At 45.1% G+C, this 21,018-nt stretch overlaps 1 protein-coding gene across 4 annotated transcripts in view; it reads left to right on the top strand.

Moving 5' to 3' along the window:
- Positions 1 to 11,141: 11,141 nt before the first annotated feature.
- The window catches only part of LOC137528994 (cytochrome P450 2F3-like), an 80,931-nt gene continuing 71,054 nt past the window's right edge, over positions 11,142 to 21,018 (top strand). For all 4 annotated transcript variants that reach the window (XM_068250847.1, XM_068250846.1, XM_068250845.1 and 1 more), the window contains exons 1-2: positions 11,142 to 11,327; positions 15,813 to 15,975. In XM_068250847.1, coding sequence (XP_068106948.1) covers positions 11,163 to 11,327; positions 15,813 to 15,975 — 328 coding nt within the window. In that variant the 5' untranslated portion in view covers positions 11,142 to 11,162. The remainder of the gene's footprint in view (positions 11,328 to 15,812; positions 15,976 to 21,018) is intronic.

Below are 21,018 nucleotides of genomic sequence, written 5' to 3'. Positions count from 1 at the left end.
GATATAAAATAGTAAGGCAATGCATAGACTTATCCATGCCAATTCTGCATTTGATTTTCTGTGTCTGTGTGTGTGTGTGTGTGGGGGGGGGGGGGGGGGGGGGGGTCGCACATGTTCGATACCGTGTTCTGTGAGTTTTTGGGGTTTGTCCCTTACATTTTTTTGCTGCGATGTTACATTTTTGTTCATGTTTTTTATGTGATTTTTCAGACTCCAGTTTTTTCTGACTTCTGTTTAATTACCTATAAACATTTAATTATTGTATATAAAGCAATTTCTATAAACACGGTCTGTTCCATCAGCAACCTCTTGCCAAATCCACTACTGCTGAGAATATAATGCTGCCTTAAATTATGTTGCCAAAATTAATCTTACGTTTGTGATAGTGGTCCATGAACTATAACAAAAAAAACATACCCTGCCAGGTAACAACTATGAATAATGTACAGAAGGATATATGTGTTATATGTGTGAAGTAAAGGCATGGCATAGTCATAATAATAGCAATGTATTGATCCTATTAAACACCTTGCATTCTTTCTTTATAATATTCTATTCAGTAATATCTAGACCATACAGGGTATCACGGGAGACTGTCTGTTCTGACCATGTGTCCTTCCATAGAATGAAATCATGGAATCCATAGGGCTTGAAAGGTATTTCATGCCTCAAGTTAATCACGGTTAATTTTTCATTGACACAGATGTAGTTAAATGTAACTTATAGTTTAAAGGGGCACTGTAATAGCATACAGCAGAATGTACGGCATTATCCAGTATATCTAGTTTCACATTAAATATCCTCCTTTCAGCTTCAGAAAAACTTCCTACATCTAAATATATCTATGTATAATGCTACATTGCCCCACCCTCCCAGTCATATTTAGCCTAGGCCAGTGATCTGCAAACTTGGCTCTCCAGTTGTTAACCTCCTGGGCGATAATCCCGAGCTGAGCTCGGGGTATGTCGCGCAGGAGGAGTTCTCAGGCCCTGGTGGGCCGACTTGCATAATTTTTTTTTTGTTACACGCAGCTAGCACTACCCGCCGTGCCGCGCAGCCCCCCCCTCCCCGACCCCTTGTGCAGCCCGGCCAATCAGTGCCAGGCAGCGCTGAGGGGTGGATTGGGACTCCCTCTGACGTCACAACGTCCATGACGTCGGTGACGTCATGCCGCCCCGTCGCCATGGCGACCGGGGAAGCCCAGCAGGAAGTCCCGTTCTGAACGGGATTTCCTGCTTACTCTGATCGTCGAAGGCGATCGGAGTGGATGGGGGGATGCCGCTGCGCAGCGGCTATCATGTAGCGAGCCCAGGGCTCGCTACATGATATAAAAAATAGGAAATTTAAAAAAAAGTGCTGCGCCCCCTCCTTGGCGATGTAATTATATCGCCCAGAGGGTTAAGAAACTACAAGTCCCAGATTGGTACAGAATCAGGAGGCAGAGAGAAATCAGAGGTTCAAGCAAAAGGTCATACACGGAAATAATCAATACAATAACAATAGTAATAATCCTAAGTTATGTGTGAATCCCCGGGGTCCTGCCGTTTCAAACACACCAGGATCTGACTAAGGTCTGAGAGTTATCACTGTGAAGTTTTCGCAACAACAGACACCGAGCAAATGACAAGCAGGTCCTGATATACTGTGGATCATTCAAACAGCGCCGCCCCCGAAGCCCAACTAATCAGAGTGCAGGATTGGGCAGGCAGCTGTCAGCTGACCACAAGGTCAGCTGACACACGTCTCTTACAAGAATAAGTACGCTGGCGATCCGTGCGCGCGAGAGCCTGACTCTCGCTCACGTCCCTGAACAGACCGGACCTCCCTGACACTGGCGGGAGGCCCGGAGACGCCGCAGCGGGAGCTGCCGTGATGTCGGATGCCGCTATCCACATCTATAGAATGTGTAACAGTAGTTTCTTAACAGCTGGAGAGCCAAGTTTGCAGCTCACTGTCCTAGTATAATGTATCTTGACAATATTTTATTATTTATATATGTTTTTTTTTTCCATCTTGTGTTTCTTTATTTGCAAAATAACAGTAATATACCCTCATGACAAGACAAATAACATTTATATTGCTATTTTCTCCTGGTGGACTACACGCTCAGTAGGAAGTAGCAGTGTTAGGGAGTCTAGCCCAAGGACTCCTTACTGAATATAGCTGGCTTACTGAAAAGGAAGAGACGAGATTCAAACCCAGGTCTTCTGTGTCAGGGGCAGAGCCCTTAAAAAAGCAAAGTCCCTAGGGTAAATATTGAATTTTTTTTATATGCTGTCACCAAATAAAGCACTTGTTAAAAAAAGTAACTATGGGGGAGGGGGTGGTAGAGAGAAAAGCTGAAAGAGAGGAAAGAAGGCATTTGCCTCACCAAGATTGCACTTTCATTTAGCTTTCCTGTATGACAAGAAGACACAAACACCCAGCACTAGGGGAAGAGGGAAACAAAGGTGAATGAGGTAGGGCTGGTGCACACCAAGAGCGATTTGAAAAGCGCTTATGAGGGTGTTCCCACAGAAGAGTTGTGATTTTTTCAAACTCGTAAACATGGTGCATGTTGCATTTTTTGGAGCAATTCATTCAAAAATCGCTCTCAAAATCGCTTCACAAAATCGCACTCGCAAATTGCTATCGATTGCTATTGCAATTTTGGCGTGCACTAGCCCAGAAACAGGAGGAGTGGAGAGAAATTAAGAATAGCCTGACATGGAGCATCTCACATTGCAGTCCCACATCACACAAAGGCTACTTGCCTGTAATAGGACTCCTGTCCCTGCCAGTCTCTCACACAAGTCAGAAAGCAGCCCTCCTGGAGGCTAGGGACTGTCAAAAACGTTTCAACTTGTTTTACTCCTTATCCACACATGCAGTCATTATAACAATGGGCGAAGACCAGACAGATTTTTGCCCACAGGCCCTCCAGGCAAGCTCTGCATCATGCTGTGTATATTTCCCAGCTTGCCTACCCTCTAATTGCACTTTTATCAGTTAGCCTAGTGTTTCACATTGCCTTACAACAACAAATCTGAATACACAAGACACCAGACCAGCCCCAAATCACCCCCTTCCCCCTTGTAATAGAAACTTTGCTCTCCTCTGCTCACACTCTGCAAATTGCATCTTTTTTTGCTGCCGGGTAATGCCACAGCGTGCCAAGCTAACAAGATTCACGTCTGAGCATGGTTGTGGCCACGGGTGATATAACTCGGGTGATAAAACTAAGGGTAGGAACACACTAGGCAGAATCGCATATGTGTTTTCCATAGCCCATAGCAAGCAGCATCTGCTGTTTGTTTTCAAAACATTTTTATTAGTGGAGAACGCTGGACAGAAATAATTAGTAATTCCAGACCCCAGCCTGTGTCTGCCAGCTAAACTAAGGGGGGGGGGGGGGGGAGGAGGGTGATACAGGAGGAAACACTGTCTGTATGTGTCTTATTATCAATGTTACAGAGAGCATTACTGAAGACTTTGTTTTTAACGGACCATAAAGAGTTACATCAACAGGGGCAATAAATCTTTATTGAGGCTGCCAGGCCCCTGACCTTTCACTAGATCAAAGCAACTGCCTCTGTTGCCTGGTGGATAATCCGGCTCTGCAGCGGCTTTGACATTAATGGCTGTGTATTGAGTTGATGGGACAGCAAACTTACACTGTTATACAAGCTGTACACTGACTACTTTACATTGAATCAAAGTGTCATATCTTCAGTGTTGTTTCATGAAAAGATATAATGAAATATTTACAAAATGTGAAAGATGTACTCCCTTTTGTGAGATAAGTAGGTCCAATATGCTATTTACTCCTAACATGTGACACATTTAATTATTATTACTAAGTATTTATATAGTGCCGACATCATCCACAGTGCTGTAGACTATATTGTCTTGTCATTCAACTGTCCCTCTCAGAGGAGCTCACAATCTAGTCCCTACCATAGCCATATGTCTACAGTATGTATGTATCGTGTAGTTTATGTATCGTAGTCTAGCCAATTTAGGGGGAAGCCAATTAACTTGCATGTTTTTGGGATGTGGGTAGAAACTGGAGTGCCCAGAGGAAACCCACACAGTCAACATGCAAACTCCATGCAGATAGTGCCCTGGCTGGGATTCAAACCGGGAACCCAGCACTGCAAAGAGAGAGTGCTATACACTACACCACCGTGGTGCCCCTTAAAGTGGACTTGAACTCTTGCACAGGACAGAAGGAAAACATAGAGAAATGCACCCTGCATGTATTTAAGGAGTTTATCCTGTTTAATTCCCCTTCGTTTGTGTCTAATCACAAGTTGTTATTTGATCTCTCCCCGAGTCACATGACTGCTATGGCAGAGATGGCACAGGCTGTTAACAATATGTCTTCTTCAATGAATCAGGAAGTAGAAACTGCACAGATTTATTTTAGGATTTGTATCAGCTGTAACAAAGAAATGTTTTTGTTTAATAGATACTATGCTGTTCTGCTATCTTAGCAGAGAGGACGTTATGAGTTCAGGTCTGCTTTAAACTGTTACAATGGAAACATAAGCGGTGTGGTGTGAGCAGGTGAGTGCCCAGTGGAAAAACAGATCCCTAGCTATCAGGGGAGGACTGGCCCAGGGGGACGGGGGGCAATTGCCCCCCGGGCTGCCCGAATCTTAAGTAATTAGGGCTGGCCGCTGCTATACGCAGCGGCCGCAGACATACCACAGGTGACAGGTTCGCAGTGGGGATCGCAACCTCGCGCGATATTTCCCAGCAAGTTGAAGTATCCAATCAAAGAAGGGGCTGAGGCGGCCGGCCGTGGTGTGCCCTTGTGCGTGGCTGCGCCTGCGGTGGATGTGAGCGGCACAAGGACACAAATAGCTTAGGTCCTCTCAGTTTCAACCCCAGGTGGGTTGAAACTGCTTGACTCCGCACCCCCCCTGGAGCCATTGCCGCCCGCAACGTGCTGCTGTGCCTGCGGTGTCATCGGAGTGAGCTGTCTCACTCTTCAGCTTTCTGTGCTGGGGGGGCTGGGGGCCTGGAGCTGTGGCTACGAGTGGCTGGCTGGAGGAGTCGGACACAGTCCTCCCCTGTGCTGCTGTGCCTGAGGTGTCGTCGGAGTGAGCTGTCTCACTCTTCAGCTTTCTGTGCTGGGGGGGCTGGGGGCCCTGAGCTGTGGCTACGAGTGGCTGGCTGGAGGAGTCGGACACAGTCCTCCCCTGTGCTGCTGTGCCTGAGGTGTCGTCGGAGTGAGCTGTCTCACTCTTCAGCTTTCTGTGCTGGGGGGGCTGGGGGCCTGGAGCTGCGGCTACGAGTGGCTGGCTGGCTGTCCTGGCTGGAGGAGTCGGACACTCTTGGGGCTGGGAGTTGGAGATGCCACCTATAGCTGCTTGCTGCTGTGGAGGAGGAGGAGGTGTAGGACTGAGGAGACAGGAGGATAGAGGAGGTCGGGTCCAGGTTGCCAGAGGAGAAGGTGTTTTTTATAAATTTTGTTTCTGTACTTCTTCTCCCTTCTTGTCACTGAGTTACTCACACTTTGCTGCCTGCCTGCTACTGCTGTCAAATTCAATTCTCTGCCCAGGCCAGTGCCCTCTGAGTTTTTTTTTTTGTGTGATAATCATCCCCATTCTGACCCTGGCCTGAGGGGAAATGTTTTTTCTTCTTGTGGTGTGATTGGCGGCAGGGGAGGGGGGAGGCAGGCAGTTAGGCACTGTCAAACAGGTAGTTGGAGGGGGGGGGGGAGTAGGTGTCAGACAAGTAGTTTGTATGGTGGGTGGGCAGGAGTGGGGTTAGGCATCACCAGGTAGGTAGGTTTGTGTGTGTGTGTGTGTGTGTGTGTGTGTGTGTGGGGGGGGGGGTTGTTTAAAGGAGTTATCAGGCATTTTTAATGAAATAAATGCTACTTACCCGGGGCTTCCTCCAGCCCCACGCTCCCAGCATGTCCCTCGCCGCAGCTCTGCAGTCAGCCATTCGCTGCCGCTGCCTCCCAGTCCTTGGCGATAGCACCAGTCCGACCTGGATGTCGGCCTGTACTGCGCCTGTGCGAGCAGCACTGTCAATCACCGCCACTTGGACCGAAGTGTACTGCGCAGGCGCAGTAGTTCTGCGTCTGCAGAGTACGCTCTGGTCCATGTGGCGGTGATTGACAGCACCGCTTGCACAGGCGCAGTTGGCCTGACGTCATCGCCGGGGGCTGGGAGGCAGCGGCAGTGAACAGCTGACTGCAGAGCTGCGGCAAGGGACATGCTGGGAGCTTGGGGCTGGACGAGCCCTGGGTAAGTAGCACTTATTTTCATTTAAAAAAAAAAAAAGCCTGATAACTCCTTTAAGGTTAGGCATCAGACACAGACAGGTAGATTGTGCGGAGAAATGGGGTTAGGCATCAGGTACATAGTGTGTGTGTGGCTGGGGCTGTTAGTCATCACAATTTGAGGATTTGCACACAAGAAAGATATGGCTTTAGGCTGGGGATGCCGTGAAACGGGCCTCTAGTTTGTGTTGTCCCCCCAGGCCAAAAGGTCCCAGTCCTCCCCTGCTAGCTATTCAGTTTTTCCAATGGCACCCACCTGTGCACCCCACTGCTTGTGTTTCCATTTTAACAATTTGTTTATTCATCCCACATATTGGGAATAAACAGTATATTGGACCTAAGTACACCACCAGGGCGGATTTGTACTTCTTTCCACCCAAGGCCCACTGTCACAAGCCGCCGCCCCCTCCCCCTCACTCTCCCAACCATATTCTTTCCAGTACAAGTCCCTTGGTCCTCGCCCGGTCCATTCCGGTGTGTTGATATCACGCTCGAAAAGATCCCAGTTTGGAGGCTACTGCGCATGTGCGTCCCAAGTCGCACATCTACTTGATTGTGCTCCCATGGCTGGGAGCATTCTACTCATGTGCAGAATGCTCCTATCGGCAGGAGCACAACTTAGGAGGTGCACAGCCTAGGACGCGCATGTGCAGTAGCCCATGGATGGTTCAGTGGGCAAGCTTTTGGAGTGTGACAGCAACACAACATAACAGACCGGGAGGAAATCAAGGGACCTTTAAGGCTATGAGTAGCTGGAGGAAGCCCGAGGCAAGTAAAATAGAACTTTTTCCCCTTTCTCAGGGACACTTTTAAGGAACTAAATTTATACTTACCTGGGACTTCCTAAAGCCCCCTGTAGCCCGTCTGCTTGATCGCCACCCGCCCAATCACATCCGTTGTCCCGCTGTGGAGTCCGTGATCCAGCCCAGTTGCGTGTCAGGGTGCATGTGCGATCTCTGGAGGGCCTCCAATCGAAATCCCATGGCGGCACAGTTATTGCATTAGCAAACTGCGCATGGATAGAATGATCCCTGCCACGGGAGTGCAATTGGTCGCAGCCAGGACTGCACATGTGCAGTAAAGTGTGACTCAGCATGACAGAGAGCATGTCAGCGTTGGACAGAAGCAGACCATTAGGGGGCCACAGCAAAAAACAGAGGATAGGGACTGGTAAGAAACCCCCCATATATAATTATCATTACCATATATAATAAGGGGAAGAGTGGACACAGTAAATATCACCAGTATTTTACATGAAGGCATACATGTAGACAAAGTTATGTTCACTTACAGCACAGCCTGAAGCTAAAGGAGCAGACACCCTGAAGGCTGGAGGGCTGTGCGCAGGAGATTAACTTTTTTCAGTAGGGAAGGGGTCTCGATCTCCTCAGTGCCTGTACTGTAGTTTGGATCTCTTACATCCATCAGCCCCAGCGGCACCGCGAGACCTCCCATCCACTATATCAAACACAGAACATTTATATTGAGCTTTTCTCCTGGCGGACTCAAAGAGCCAGAGCTTCAGTCACTAGGATGCGCTCTATAGGCAGTAGCAGTGTTAGGGAGACTTGCCCAAAGTCTCCTACTGAACAGATGCTGGCTTACTGAACAGGCAGAGCTGAGATTTGAACCCAGGTCTCCTGTGTCAGAGGCACATTATCCAGCCACTTCCCTGGCTGAGGCGACTGATGTCACGTGGCTTGATTGACAGCAGGCTAAGTGATGCGCCCACTTCCCGAAACTAGAAGTAGCTGAAATGCCTAGGACTTGAGAGCGAGAGTCTGCTGCAGGCTCGCTCACTCTCGCTCCAGGCAGCTTCACTTTACCGGCGCCGCACGTCTCTTCAATCCTCTCTCCCCTTTCTCGTACCTAGCATTCGCGGCCGCCCCCACCTGACCTGCTGCTCTGCACACACAGTCAGAGCAAAGCAGGGAGGCCGGCTGAAGACTTGCGGAGACGGAGCAAGCGGTTTAGAGGGACATTACAGAGCGCCCTAGTCCTGGGCCTTGGGGCTTTCCCATAAATCCGTCCCTGTACACCACAGTGCCGCCTGCTCCTTTCCCACAATTGTTTTCTATGTTTGCTTGTTGGGCTGAGCATGCTGCTGAAGGACACTGTTTATGCATCTGGCATGATTCTTTCAATTCACTACCCATGTCCTGTTCCATTCAAGTTGCCAAGAGTTGTAAGTGTGCCAAATTTTTGCTCTGTACATTGAATGATATTGGAGGAGTTTCTTATTTTTTTTGGTGTCTTATTTCGGTTACAGCGACAATGTATGTGTGGTACTCCTGCTTTGAGCAATAAGCCACATTACCACTTACAAGCAGCTCTTGCTTGATGCATCATATGAGAAAATTTCCCATCTTCCCTCCCAGCAGCTTATATGCTTACCGTATATCTGAACCACCAGCCTGTGTGAGGCACATTTCCTCCAACAAAATGATGATACACTTGGGGCATAGGTGCCTACAACTTGTATCATCTTTCCACACATTGTGGTGCAGGTTGGAGCAGGTGAGAGGTATGTTGTTACATGCAGATTTGTATTTCGTGCTGGTGTCGTGTACCTTGCTGTACACAGCCGACCGTTCGCAATGATCTTGATGCAAAGACATTGTTCCTGTCGACCTGCTTTCAGTCATCAGTTCAAGTCATCAGTTTAAAAGTTGATGTGTTCTGTAGTGTTACTGAAAGTCTGATATATGAAGTGAACCAAAGTGTGATTTATGTGTTACCTAAGTGCACGGCATAAGAGAGAGAGAAAGGTAACAAAAGCCGTGGAGATAAAGAGAACCTGTCAATGAGAGATAACTACGTCTGTTAACCTGTCAGCATTAAAGAGGAGAAGTAAAGGAGGAGTTTCACTGCATCTTATGTTACTAGAGTGAACTACAGTGAAAAGTGGAGTGACATCTGACAGAGATAAAGAGTCTACAAAGTTGGATTTACAAGTTTGCAACTTAACAAAATTAGAGCTTATTCAGTCTGGAGTTCAAATTGCATATAAAAAGAGTTATATTGTAGGAGGGTGATGTTGATGGTATAGCTGGGTGTATTGGTCACTTTTGTGCTTTATTTTATTTATTTTTGTTTCTCTAACCCTTTTTGATTGTTTGATTTATTCTTTATTTTCTTTGTTTTTTGGGAAGCCCTATCCAAACAGGTGGTGCTCGAGAGTATAGTGAGTTGAGATACAGTGTAAAAAGTATGAGTCTGGGAAATCTTGTGAGTGGAGTGGACATTCTTTTGGATGCCATATTGCCAACCAACGAACTGTGGAAACTGTTCAGTACCATATTGAAAAGAGTCACAAGTTCCCCAGGGTTTTGCTGAGCAATATAGCTTGGACTTGGCTAAAAGGGACTGAGACTGTTTAGGAACTGAATTGCTCAGTAGACCTGTCCCTGCCCAGGCCCCTATACCTCAGTAATGGTGTTGTATTGTAAAGTGGTTGATGATTGTACAAAAAGACCTTTTGTAGCTCAACTTTCATATCAAAGTTTTTATGTAACTTAACCTTTTTATTCCGCAGCTTTTACTGGTGCACCAGCTGTGAAGAGGAGAAGATTGTATTATTTTGACCTATGATTTGCAAGGGAAGTGTATAGTATTGTTGAAGTGTTACTGGTTGAGTGAAGTTACCAGAGACCACTATTAGGTCACGAAGAAATCTTTGATAATCACATCTGAGTCAGTGTCGGTGAATTCCTTTCAGCCGAGTGCTAACAGATAAATCGGGTTAGACTACTAATTACTATTTGCATAAATACCCGCTGCTTCCTCCAGCCCATAAGCACCGCTGCATCCTAGGCCATCCTCCTGAGTGCTTCAGTAACTAAGTTTCTATGCAGGTCCTCGGCGATCACCACACTGTGGTCTTTGGCCAATGGAGGGGATGAGACCGAGAGCCCTTATGGCACAGTATCGTTAAAACAAAGTAATGGCTTGTAATGTGGGTAATGTATACTCACAAAGGTAGGTTGCACTTCTGCAACCAATGACAATTCTTGCGGAAAAACCCGTTTCCGCTAGGTATCCTGGAACACGCTGGAACTGGGTGGTCGCTCTCCTCCTCTGGTCCTATGCACTAGTGGATGGATCTCACCAGTGGTAGAGTAGCACCCTAGGGAGTCCAATTCAACTGCAGGCATTGATACCAAAAAGTCCTTGAAACAAAGCATGCGCTCGGTTCTCCCATGAGCGCATGCCTAGAGGAAATTCTTTGTCGATGGAATTTTGGAAGACAACATTGTCGTTGAGGGACCAGACGTTTATAAAATCTGACTTGGTGGGCTGTCTTTTAGTAAAAGATGGGCGTGTGCACCCCCTGTTGAGAAAAAAACTTTTAAGTCCATTTAAAAGTGAAACTGACATTAGTTTTGCTGGACTATACAGAAATCGTTTGCGATTACGCACGACTTTCCGGATCGTTCATGACAGATGGTTCCTGATTATGGTTATGAACCCAATTAATTAGGATTCATAATAATGAATAACTTTATATAAGAGCTTTAAGTCATGGGAGTAAATATTTTGCACAAAGATGTGAATAGAGAATACAGAGTTGGTGTACCTTTAGTATATAAGCTTTTGTGGAAGGGAGATGTTTGCAAGCAAAAGTCAGCCACTTGGTCTTCACATCTCTTTAGGCTTACGCTTGCCCTATAAATGCATTACTAATCAGGAGAGAAATGTGGCTGATTTAATACATTTTATCTTTAGTAAACTTGTCCTTTAAACTGTACAAACACTTTTACATGGAAAATATGCTTATATGGAGTATTTCCAACTCAGCCCTTCCCACCCCTGTAGAAAGCCAAGATTCTTTGCAGTGTAAGCATTAGATCAGACTCCTGTTTATTCCCACTCGCAGCTTACAGAGATGTTAGCTTTGCTGATCATACTCATCTCTATCTGCTGTTGCATCTTCTCAACATGGTACACAATGTACAAGAATCGAAATTTCCCACCAGGTCCAACCCCACTTCCGCTGATTGGAAACTTACTGAACATAGAAAGAGGAGCGCTGGTGAATTCTCTCATGAAGGTAAGATGTGCATGAAGTGTCTTAAAACTGTATTGTTGGAGTTAGATCTACTTTGCTTTATGATCAAGTGCAGTATACCTTACTCATGTAAACATATTGTTTAATATCTAGGTTTGCAGATCAAACTCACTGGCTTCCATCCCAGCTCTTTATGTTTGTTGAACTCTTAAAAATGAGTAATGACCTATTGAGGCTTTCTCCTTTGTTCTTATTTCTGTTTTCCATCGGAAGTGAGAAGTACAGAAGTACACGATTTTTCAGACTGGTGATTTTTTTTGAGCAGTGAGCGACCATTTTCATGATCTCCAGGTGTAGGTACAGGCATGCAATTACGTGAACAATGTTTGGTGATGTGTGGCAACAACGACCATCATGGCAGATCAAATCTTTAAGATCCCCGACAACTCCCATGCAAAGTACCGCCATCGCTTGAATCCTCATTTATGCCCATCGTGAGCAGTCGCGTAACATCGCACATTTCCACCAACAGGAAGATGGATCAGAGTGCGCTGGTCATTGTGGGACATCACTGGCATCCATCCTCCTGCCTTGTGAGGTGAGCATTCAGCCTAAGCCTTTTTCGGAAAAAAACTATGGACCTGGTGCACAAATCAGCAGTAAAATTGCTGCCAGCGTACCGTGTGTTGCTATGGTAATGCTATATTGGAGGAAAATGACACTGCGTATATTAACGCTATAATGGTGGAAAGTAACACCGCAGAGGCGTGCACGAAAAAAGGGCGAGTGAAAAAAGGGCATGGCTTGATAACAGAATGGTGGATAACAAAATCTAATATCGATAGACATGGTTGTCAAACTTGGTTAGCGATAAATACCATTGTAATTACAGACAGGAAATAATGAAAAGATATTAACATTAAAAATCAGTACGTAATTCAACAATAGAGCTTAACCCAACCCTACTCTCACACAGAACCCTCCCTGGTGGTGCCTAAAACTAACCACTCCCCTGGTGGTGCCTAACCCTACTTACCCCCCCCCCCCCCCCCCGTGGTGCCTAACCTTAATTACCCCCCGGTGGTGCCTCACCACCTCCCCTGGTGTTGCCTAAAACGAAGCGCCGCCCGGGTGGTGCCTAACTCTAACCACCCCCTCTGCAGAAACACCCTTTTACACCAAGAAACAATAATATCTTTGATAACGTAAAATCTGTACATATAAACTAAATAATATGACAAAAACTATAACATTGCAAGGTTCTAAAATGATAACTACTTCAAAAACTATAATGCTCTAACGTTGTTAACGATATTTATCGTGGCGCCCTTTTTTCTGCTTTTTTCACTGTATTAACGATGATTGCATTAAAGTCTATGGCGGCGCCCTTTTCGTCCACCATCGTCCTGTGCCTTTTTTTCCCGCTACCCCGCATAGTGAGGTGGGTTGTGATGCATTTTACTTCAGGATCCCTTTAACTGTGGTATTTACCAGTAGACTTCATACAGAGGAGGAAAATGTTTCTTAAGCGGAATTGTATTTTATCATTGTTATTAGTATTATTATAACTATTCGTATAACACAGTATCTCAATATTTTGTTGTGCTGCACAGAGTAAGAAACAAACATGGGTACATAAAAAATATAGTATCCTAGTACATATCATATTCCATGTCTATGCTATGTGGCACTCCTTTTATAGGGCCCTCATTATAGTGTCCTCCTCCCATGGAAATGTCTTACTTATATATTGCCCTCCATTTATAGTGCTCTATATATAGTATCACCCATATAAAAGAAACCCATATTTAACATGTGTTCTGTATAGTGTGCCCTTAAAGCGGACCCAAACCAAACATTTTTTTATTTCAAAATATTTAGTTGCACCACTCTGATACAAGATAAATAAACACTCCTTCAAGCCTATGAGCATTTCAGTGCATGCTTTTCACCCTTCTCTTTTCATAACTAGGGTTATACAGGTGGCAGCCATTAGCAATATCTCCTTTGCTGGACACCATCTACTCCACCAGTTTGCAGGATTCTGTCCTGGCAATATGAAAGGAAGGGATGGGTTCCTCCAATAAATGTAAAATATTTTATATTTGTCATCATGCAGCTGAAAAAAGGCTGGTATTTATTATTTATTATTATAATTGAGAAAATCGATTTTATTTCTGAAATCTTGTATTTTTAATTTGGGTCCACTTTAAAGTGCCTCATATATATAAGAGAGGACCAAGGTAACTAAAAGAAAGAGAATAAACAAACTGAGAACCTCCTTTAGGGCTCTTTCACACTACAGGCAGCGGTAAAAGGCTAAAACGCTGCGTTTTGGCTGCAGGCGTTTTCAAGGCGTTTTAACGCCAACACATTACTATGAATTGTAAAGAGAAACGCCGCGGTCAGCCCTAAAAAAGCTCCTGGGAGCGTTGAAACGCAATGCTCCAAAACGCAGCGTTAGATTTGAAAGGTAAAATGAAAGTCTATGGACTTTTATTTTACCTTGGAAAACGCCAACTATGGCTGTGGCGTTAAAACGCCGAAAAATCCCTCTAGTGTAAAAGGGCCCTTAGTGTAGTAATGTAAACACCAAATTGGGTAGATGTAAAGTGTTGAGTACTCACAAAGGCAGGTAACCTGAAAGGAAACCACAAACCAAGTGGGTGCAGAAAACAAGTTGTCCACACTGAGTGTCCAGATAGTTCCCTACGTATTGACACTCAAATTAAAAGGCAGGGAGGAGGGGAATACCAGATACCCAACCTTCCACCAAAACTGATAAACTGAACTTTGAAAGCACGAGGAACTAATGGTAATAAAAAAAGGCTTAAAAACTGTTTAAAAGGAGGATAAGTGGTGGACTAACCCCCAAAACTGTAAACCAACAATTGGGCCAAGCGTAATTTATTTTTGGATTGATACCGTCCCTTAGGAGATTTTTGTCTATTACTGGTCTCAAATGATCTGTTCTGATCGTTCAATTCATTCAATTAAATAATTTTTTGTGGGACTTTTGACATGTATCCCCCTCTGGCATGCTACTGTTCAGGTGTTAGGTCACTTGAAACAACTTTTCCATCACTTTTGTGGCCAGAATTTCCAGAAAAAGTCCCAATAGGTTTTTAGAATTTGCCTGCCCACTGAAGTCTATGGCAGTTCCTAAATGTTTGAACATTTGCTGGTGGCTTAACCACTTGACCACTGAGGGTTTTTTACCCTTTTAGGACCAGAGCAATTTTCACCTGTCAGCGCTCCTCCCATTCTTTCACCAATAACTTAATCACTACAAATCACAACAAAATAATCTATATCTTGTTTTTTTTTGCCACCAATTAGGCTTTTTTTGGAAAGTACATTATGCCAAGAATGATTTTATTCTAAATGCATTTTAATTAGAATAATAGGGGGGAAAAATCACTATTTCTCAGTTTTCGGCCATTAGGCCGGATCCACAGTATAAGCGCTTTTCTGAGCGCTTTGTGACTGATTAGCGCTTTTTAAGAATTTCTCCTATTCACTTTCATTAAAATCACGGTAAAAATGATCACGCGATAGCAGCAATTTTAATGCAATTTTTCCTGCGATTTTAATAAAAAAGTGAATGGGGGAGATTTAAAAAAAATGCTCAGAAAGCGCTAATCAATCACAAAGCGCTCAGAAAAGAGTTTATAGTGTGGGTCTGCCCTAATAGTGTTAAAATAAAACATTCTACTGTGGATAAAACCCACACATTTTATTTGCCTATTTGTCCCGGTTACTGCAACGTTTAAAATATTTTCCTAGTGCAATGTATGGTGCCAATATTTTTCATTTGGAAATAAAGGTGCATTTTTTTCAGTTTTGTGTCTATCACTAATTACAAGCCTGAAAATTTAAAAACCAACAATACCCTCTTGACATAACTATTAAAAAAGTTAAGTCCCTAAGGTAACTTTTTTGTATGTAAATTTTTTTTCTATACGAATTTTTTTTGGGGTACTATGGGAGAGTGTGGGAGGGAAATAGTTAATTTTACATGTCAGTGTTGGGATTTTTATTTAATAAAATGCATTTTGATGTAATTTTACAATTTGGCCACAAGATGTCCTCACACATTTTTTCCGATTCACTTACATAAGTACATGAAGAAATGCATGGTTCTGTAACGCCAGGAAGATACAATGAAGCAGGAATCTAATAGATGCTGGAGTTCATTGACTCAGGGACTTAGATTAATGAATGGAAAGTGCATTCTCCCCACTAACGGGCGGTCACGGTAGCGAGCCGGGAGCGGGCAGTGGCTGCCAGCCACTGCAGACGTATATTCACGGCCCTGAGACTTCAAGTGAAGTTTTCCCAGGCCATGATTATACTGCACCTGATGCAGTAAGTAGTTGAAAGGCATTTTATTGATGAGGTGTTAAATATCACTTAGGAAAAGAAGTTCATTGAACAGGGGTCCAAAAATGGTCAAGTTAAATGAATGGATAGTTATAGCTGGTTATAAAGTATATGGAGATCATTAATGCTTGTCATTTGTTACAGTTGTGGAAACAGTTTGGGCCAGTGTACACTCTCTATTTTGGCTCAAAGCCTGTCATTGTAATATGTGGATATGAAGCTTTCAAAGAAGCCCTGGTTGATCAAAATGATGTCTTTGGTGCTCGAGGAGAGACACCAACAATAGACCGATTCACCAAAGGCCGTGGTAAGTCAAAATTATGAATACTAGTATAAAAGGTAGCCAATGACGTGTAAAGGACAACTGAACTAAGAGGGATGCCATTTGTTTCAATTGAACATGAAGTAGTCAGAGGAACTGGGAGGGGCAGCAGTAAGTCTCTGCCTGTGAGTTCCCCTGACCTATCTCCTATCTCTGTCTCTTTTTTTCTGTGTAGGCAACATGCAGCTAAGTTCAGTCTTGTAATGATAACATTCTTTTGAGCTGCCGTGCCTGCCATAGAGTTAATCTGTCAGCCACACAGGAAGGAGCTGGGGAATGATAAGCACTCTCTAGCTGGGAGGGTCCACTCTGCTGCCAGCTCCATGCTTGCTGGAGAAATATCTGGGACTTAATTTCCCAAAATAAACTTACCTAGAAAAGCATGGCTGCTCACATGTGAAAAGTACTGAATCAGGATGATACCATTTATTGGCTACATTTAAAGAAAAGCACTGTATATACTCGCATATAAGCTGACTCCCATATAAGCCGACCTCCCAAGTTTTACCTAAAAAAGGGATAAAATTGATTGACTCACACATAAGCCGAGGGTAGTAATCACAGCGAAGGCAGGCGAGCATAGCCACAATCACAGGTGCCTCTATATAGTGCACTGATAGTGTGACAATGTAAATAGTGACAATGTAACCCTCCCTCCCCACACACACACACACTCATCAAGTGCTCCGCAGCATAAAAATTGTCACCCCGCAAGAATGCGCCCCTTGCTTAAAAATACAAGGAGCAGTACAGAGACACACTTGCATAAATAAGTGGCTCAGGATGCAAAAATTGTATCTGAATAAGTCTGCTGGTGCATAGATAGTTGTGCCTTGCATGTTCTGCCTGCTCCCTGTACACTATCATTAGTAAAATGAAGCATTAAATATGAGGTCCCTGTGACAGGCGCACCCCACTGCTGTGTATCCCCTTGGCACAATTCGAAATGAAAGCGTTGCTTTATCAAGGGCACTCTACTGTGTGCTGTGTTCGTGCATCCCCGCATCAACAGAGTGTACAGCTAACACTAGTAGGACTGACCTGATGTGAAGTGGAGTGGAGAGAGCAACATCGTCACTTCCCTTATGTGCTGGATGCACACACAGTTCCAAATGGAGGTGCCGTTTCCTCAGGGGCTCTCCGCTGTGACAATTTCAGTGGTGGTTGTGGTGTAGCAGAGCGGGTGCTCCCCGCTGTGACAATTTCCCTAGTGGCTGCGGTGTAGCAGATCGTAGAGAGCAGGGGCGTCACGTGCAGCTCTGGGGATTTCCTTTCCTCTCTCACAGCTTGCAGTGTCCCATATGACGCCATCTAGTGGCACCTTGAGACATAGCGAGCGAGGCAGAGAGGCAAGAGAGACGATGTTGCTCTCTCCGCTCTGCTGCACCTCAGGTCAGTCCTACTAGTATTAGCTGCACACTCTGTTGCCGCAGAGGTGCACGGACAAAGCCGGGGGACACTATAACTAGTCTGCAGGGCATTCAGGGGGGACTCAGGGGGACAGTGACTCGCATATAAGCCGAGGGGGGGTACTTTTGAGCACATTTTTGTGGCTTTTTGTGAGGCTTATATGCAAGTATCTACGGTAGTAAGCCTATGGCTATGAACCCTTCATCAGACTGATTCCTGTATACAGGAACCAGTCTAATAAAGCCTTCATAGCCAAAAGCTTACTGCTTTTCTTCTAAGTTAGCCAATAAATGGTATCATCCTGATTCAAAACTTCTTGTTTTTACTGATGGCTAACACAGTACAAGAAGAAAATAGCAAAAATTGTGGTCTATTAGTAATTAATTAAAGAAAAAAAAAAAACTAAAAAGTGCAGCAGCAATTAGATACCACCATGTGAGAATCCGCTCAGCTGCCTGCGCAGGCAGGCAGCCTTTTGACCATTGTTTAGGTTTGCTTGCTGCAGGACTCTGGAAAGGAGACCTTCTGTCAGTTGTGCAGCTTGTGTTGCTGAGGGATTTGCATACATTAGTCATGCAAATCCGTTACCTGCCTCCTGTGATGACTGGCACTATAAAAGCATTCTGCTCCCAGAATGCTTTGCTGGACATTTCCCTTCCATGGTCTGTTCCTGATGGACACTGCTGGAGTGTCAGCCATTCTCGTTTGTTGAAGTTATCTTAGTGTAATTCGTGGGGATGCACTAGGCAGTTCCCTAGTGCAGTTAGGATTGCATTATCTGTTTTGCCTGTTCCGTCTGTCTTGTGTTTGGATCGCACAAGCCCTAGCGGTAGCGGCTGTGGATCCTTCTGATTGAGTCTGGAGTGTAGGTTGGAACAGCGGTTGTTTCTGCCTACCTCATCTGTTCTGTCTGCCGTGTGTTTGGATCCTTCTGTTCTGTGTCCTGGGATCGCGCTAGCCACTTTTCGCTAGCGCTGGGGATCCTTCTGTTCTGTCTCCTGGGATCGCGCTAGCTACTTTTCGCTAGCGCTGGGGATCCTTCTGTTCTGTCTCCTGGGATCGCGCGAGCTACTTTTCGCTAGCGCTGGGGATCCTTCTGTTCTGTCTTCTGGAATCACGCTAGCCACTTTTCGCTAGCGCTGGGGATCCTTCTGTTCTGCTACTCTGTACCTGGATCGCGCTAGCCACTTTTCGCTAGTGCTGTGGATCCTATCTCTCGCTTGTCCCTGTTTTCGTGTGTCTGTCTTGTCTGATTCGAAACGCTTGCTGTAGGCTCGGTGAGGTAACCGTTAAGCAAGCGCTCGCGTTCTCTGTTTCGTGTTTATCTGTCTTTGGTTAGTTAGGCGTGCTTGTCTCTGTTGTGCGTAACACGCGGAGACCGCGCACGAACGCGTGCACGGTTGCGAATGAGTGCGGTGTTCGCGTTCAGCTAGCATTTGTTATTTTCTTTATCTTTCTCTTTGTATGATTTGCTGTGCCTTTGCTACCCTTGTACTCTGTCCTGCTCAGTCTTGTGTCGCTATTGGCAATCGCCATTCTTGCGATTGCGTTTCCTACTTCGTTTCCGCCGTTGTGTGTTCGCCGTCGCTGGGTGGCGATTAATTTGGTGGGCACACATTGGTTCTGTCCTTTTGCTCTGCTCCCTGTGGGCTATCCAGCCCTGCCTGATTGTACCTTGTCCCGGATCTGTACAATTCCCATTTGGCATCTGTGGCTGTGCAGCGGCTGTGTTCGCCTGCACTCCACAGCGCCATCTGCCGGTAGGAATTGCCCTCTGCGGGTGCATAGCACCTAGCCTGGGTGTCCGCAATAATACGTTTGTGGAGGAAATCCGCCGCGTCAGCGCACGTCTGGTGCGCTGACCACGGAGACGATTCCACAATCGTTACAGAATGTCCAGCCAAACCAAAATTCCCAGGGCAGAGGGAACCTTCGATTTTGTTCAGATGTCATTGCCTGAGGCAAAGGCATATGTGGATCCTATTATAGGTAGGATCGCACACTACATTAAAGCAGTTAAAAAGTCTGTCCTCGTTCCTGACCCCAACCCATATGGAGATTACCTAGATATTGGGTTGTTTGAACCGCCATTTGCCTCATGGGAGATTGGGGCCTTGTTGGAAGAGTTTGATTTCGATTGGAAAGCCTTTTGCGATTTTTATATCGCAAAGAGCGCGGATGACCTGAATGATTGTCTCGACTCTATGTACCTTTTGATCGATTCTGATGAATGTGATGAGTGTGATGTGGATCTGGTGATTTATGTGTGGCAGACTATTTTGGACGAATTGCACACACACCAACCAATTATTTCCAATAAAGAGACACCATTGTCACATGATTATTCCTGTCTTTCTGGGGTAAAGCAAGTGAGTTTGGACACTGTGCGACCTGAAATGAATGGGTGTGCCTCGACTGTGGACACCTGCGTGAATTCTGATGGAGTTTCTCCCGTTTGTTTAGAGGTTAAATCTGTGCGATCTGATGCCGGTTTCTCAGATGTTCCTGTCGATTGTGATCGGCGTGTGTGTGTCAGGTTTGTCAATGATTTGTGTGATCCCTTGTCATGTAAAAACAGATCTTCTTCTCTCAGTACTACTTTAAGATCCTCCATCTATGATCTTGCTATGGGGAAAATTCCCAAACTATGCAGTTTCAAGAGTAAAATTAATATGATTCCTCATGTTGTTGTCACAACTTCCCCTAACATGGTTCAGTATGAATGCTCAGACCTAGTCAGGTGTGAATGGGAGCCCCCGTTCCAGAAAAAACAGCTCGAAGCGTTGGCGTATGAATTGGAGAACGATGCAGAGTCGTTTTGTGAGTACTACATTGCCAGAAGTGAATCTGTCTTGAGAGCATGTATAAGTTATGCTTCCGCCTTAAGAGAAAAAAAGGGGTGTGAATTTGACTTTGTGAGTCCGCTGATTTGTATGTGGAAAATGATTCTGAATGAATTACGTGTACGTCATTCAGGTGACGTTTGTAAAGGTACATTGTCAGCTGGCGTTTCTGAGATCCAGCAATCCAGCCTGGAGACCTCAGGATCCCTGTCTTTGGAGGGTTCGGTTTCGCAACCTAAAGCGATTGTGGATTCGCAAATTTTGCGTTCTGTCTCCTCGGATTCGACATCGTTAGCCGAGTCTAAGAATGAGACAGCACTTTGGTTTTGTGAACCTGATACTGAAGCACCTTTGCTCTGTCCAGAGAAGATGTCTCTGAGCCTGCCCTGTATCATGAATAAAGACATTATGTCCACTCGCATTGACATTTGCGAGTCTGATTCTGAAGTAAGTACTGACTCTCCACCCAGTAATCTGGATGAGCCAATATTACCTTGTTTAAAATCTCCTGCAGTGTCCCTAGAGGCTGGTCCAAGTATTGCAACCATTGTTACCTGTTTCTCTGCTATTTTGGAATTGCAGTCTGGTTTGACTGCTATGGAGGAATTTCCCTGCAGTGAAACGAAACTCAGAAAGCCAGAGTTAGTTTCACTAGATATTTCTGTGTATCCCTGTCCTGATGATGAAATTCAGTCTCAGTTTATGGTGGAACCTTCCCTGGGACATCTGCCCGGTTCACAAAATAAAGTTCAAGCCTTGCCCTGTAACATGGATA

This window comes from Hyperolius riggenbachi, chromosome 8, assembly GCF_040937935.1.
Source record: "Hyperolius riggenbachi isolate aHypRig1 chromosome 8, aHypRig1.pri, whole genome shotgun sequence".
Classification (NCBI taxonomy): domain Eukaryota; kingdom Metazoa; phylum Chordata; class Amphibia; order Anura; family Hyperoliidae; genus Hyperolius; species Hyperolius riggenbachi.
The sequence above is the reverse complement of the archived record's forward strand: the minus strand, read 5'-3'. Positions and strand labels throughout refer to the sequence as shown.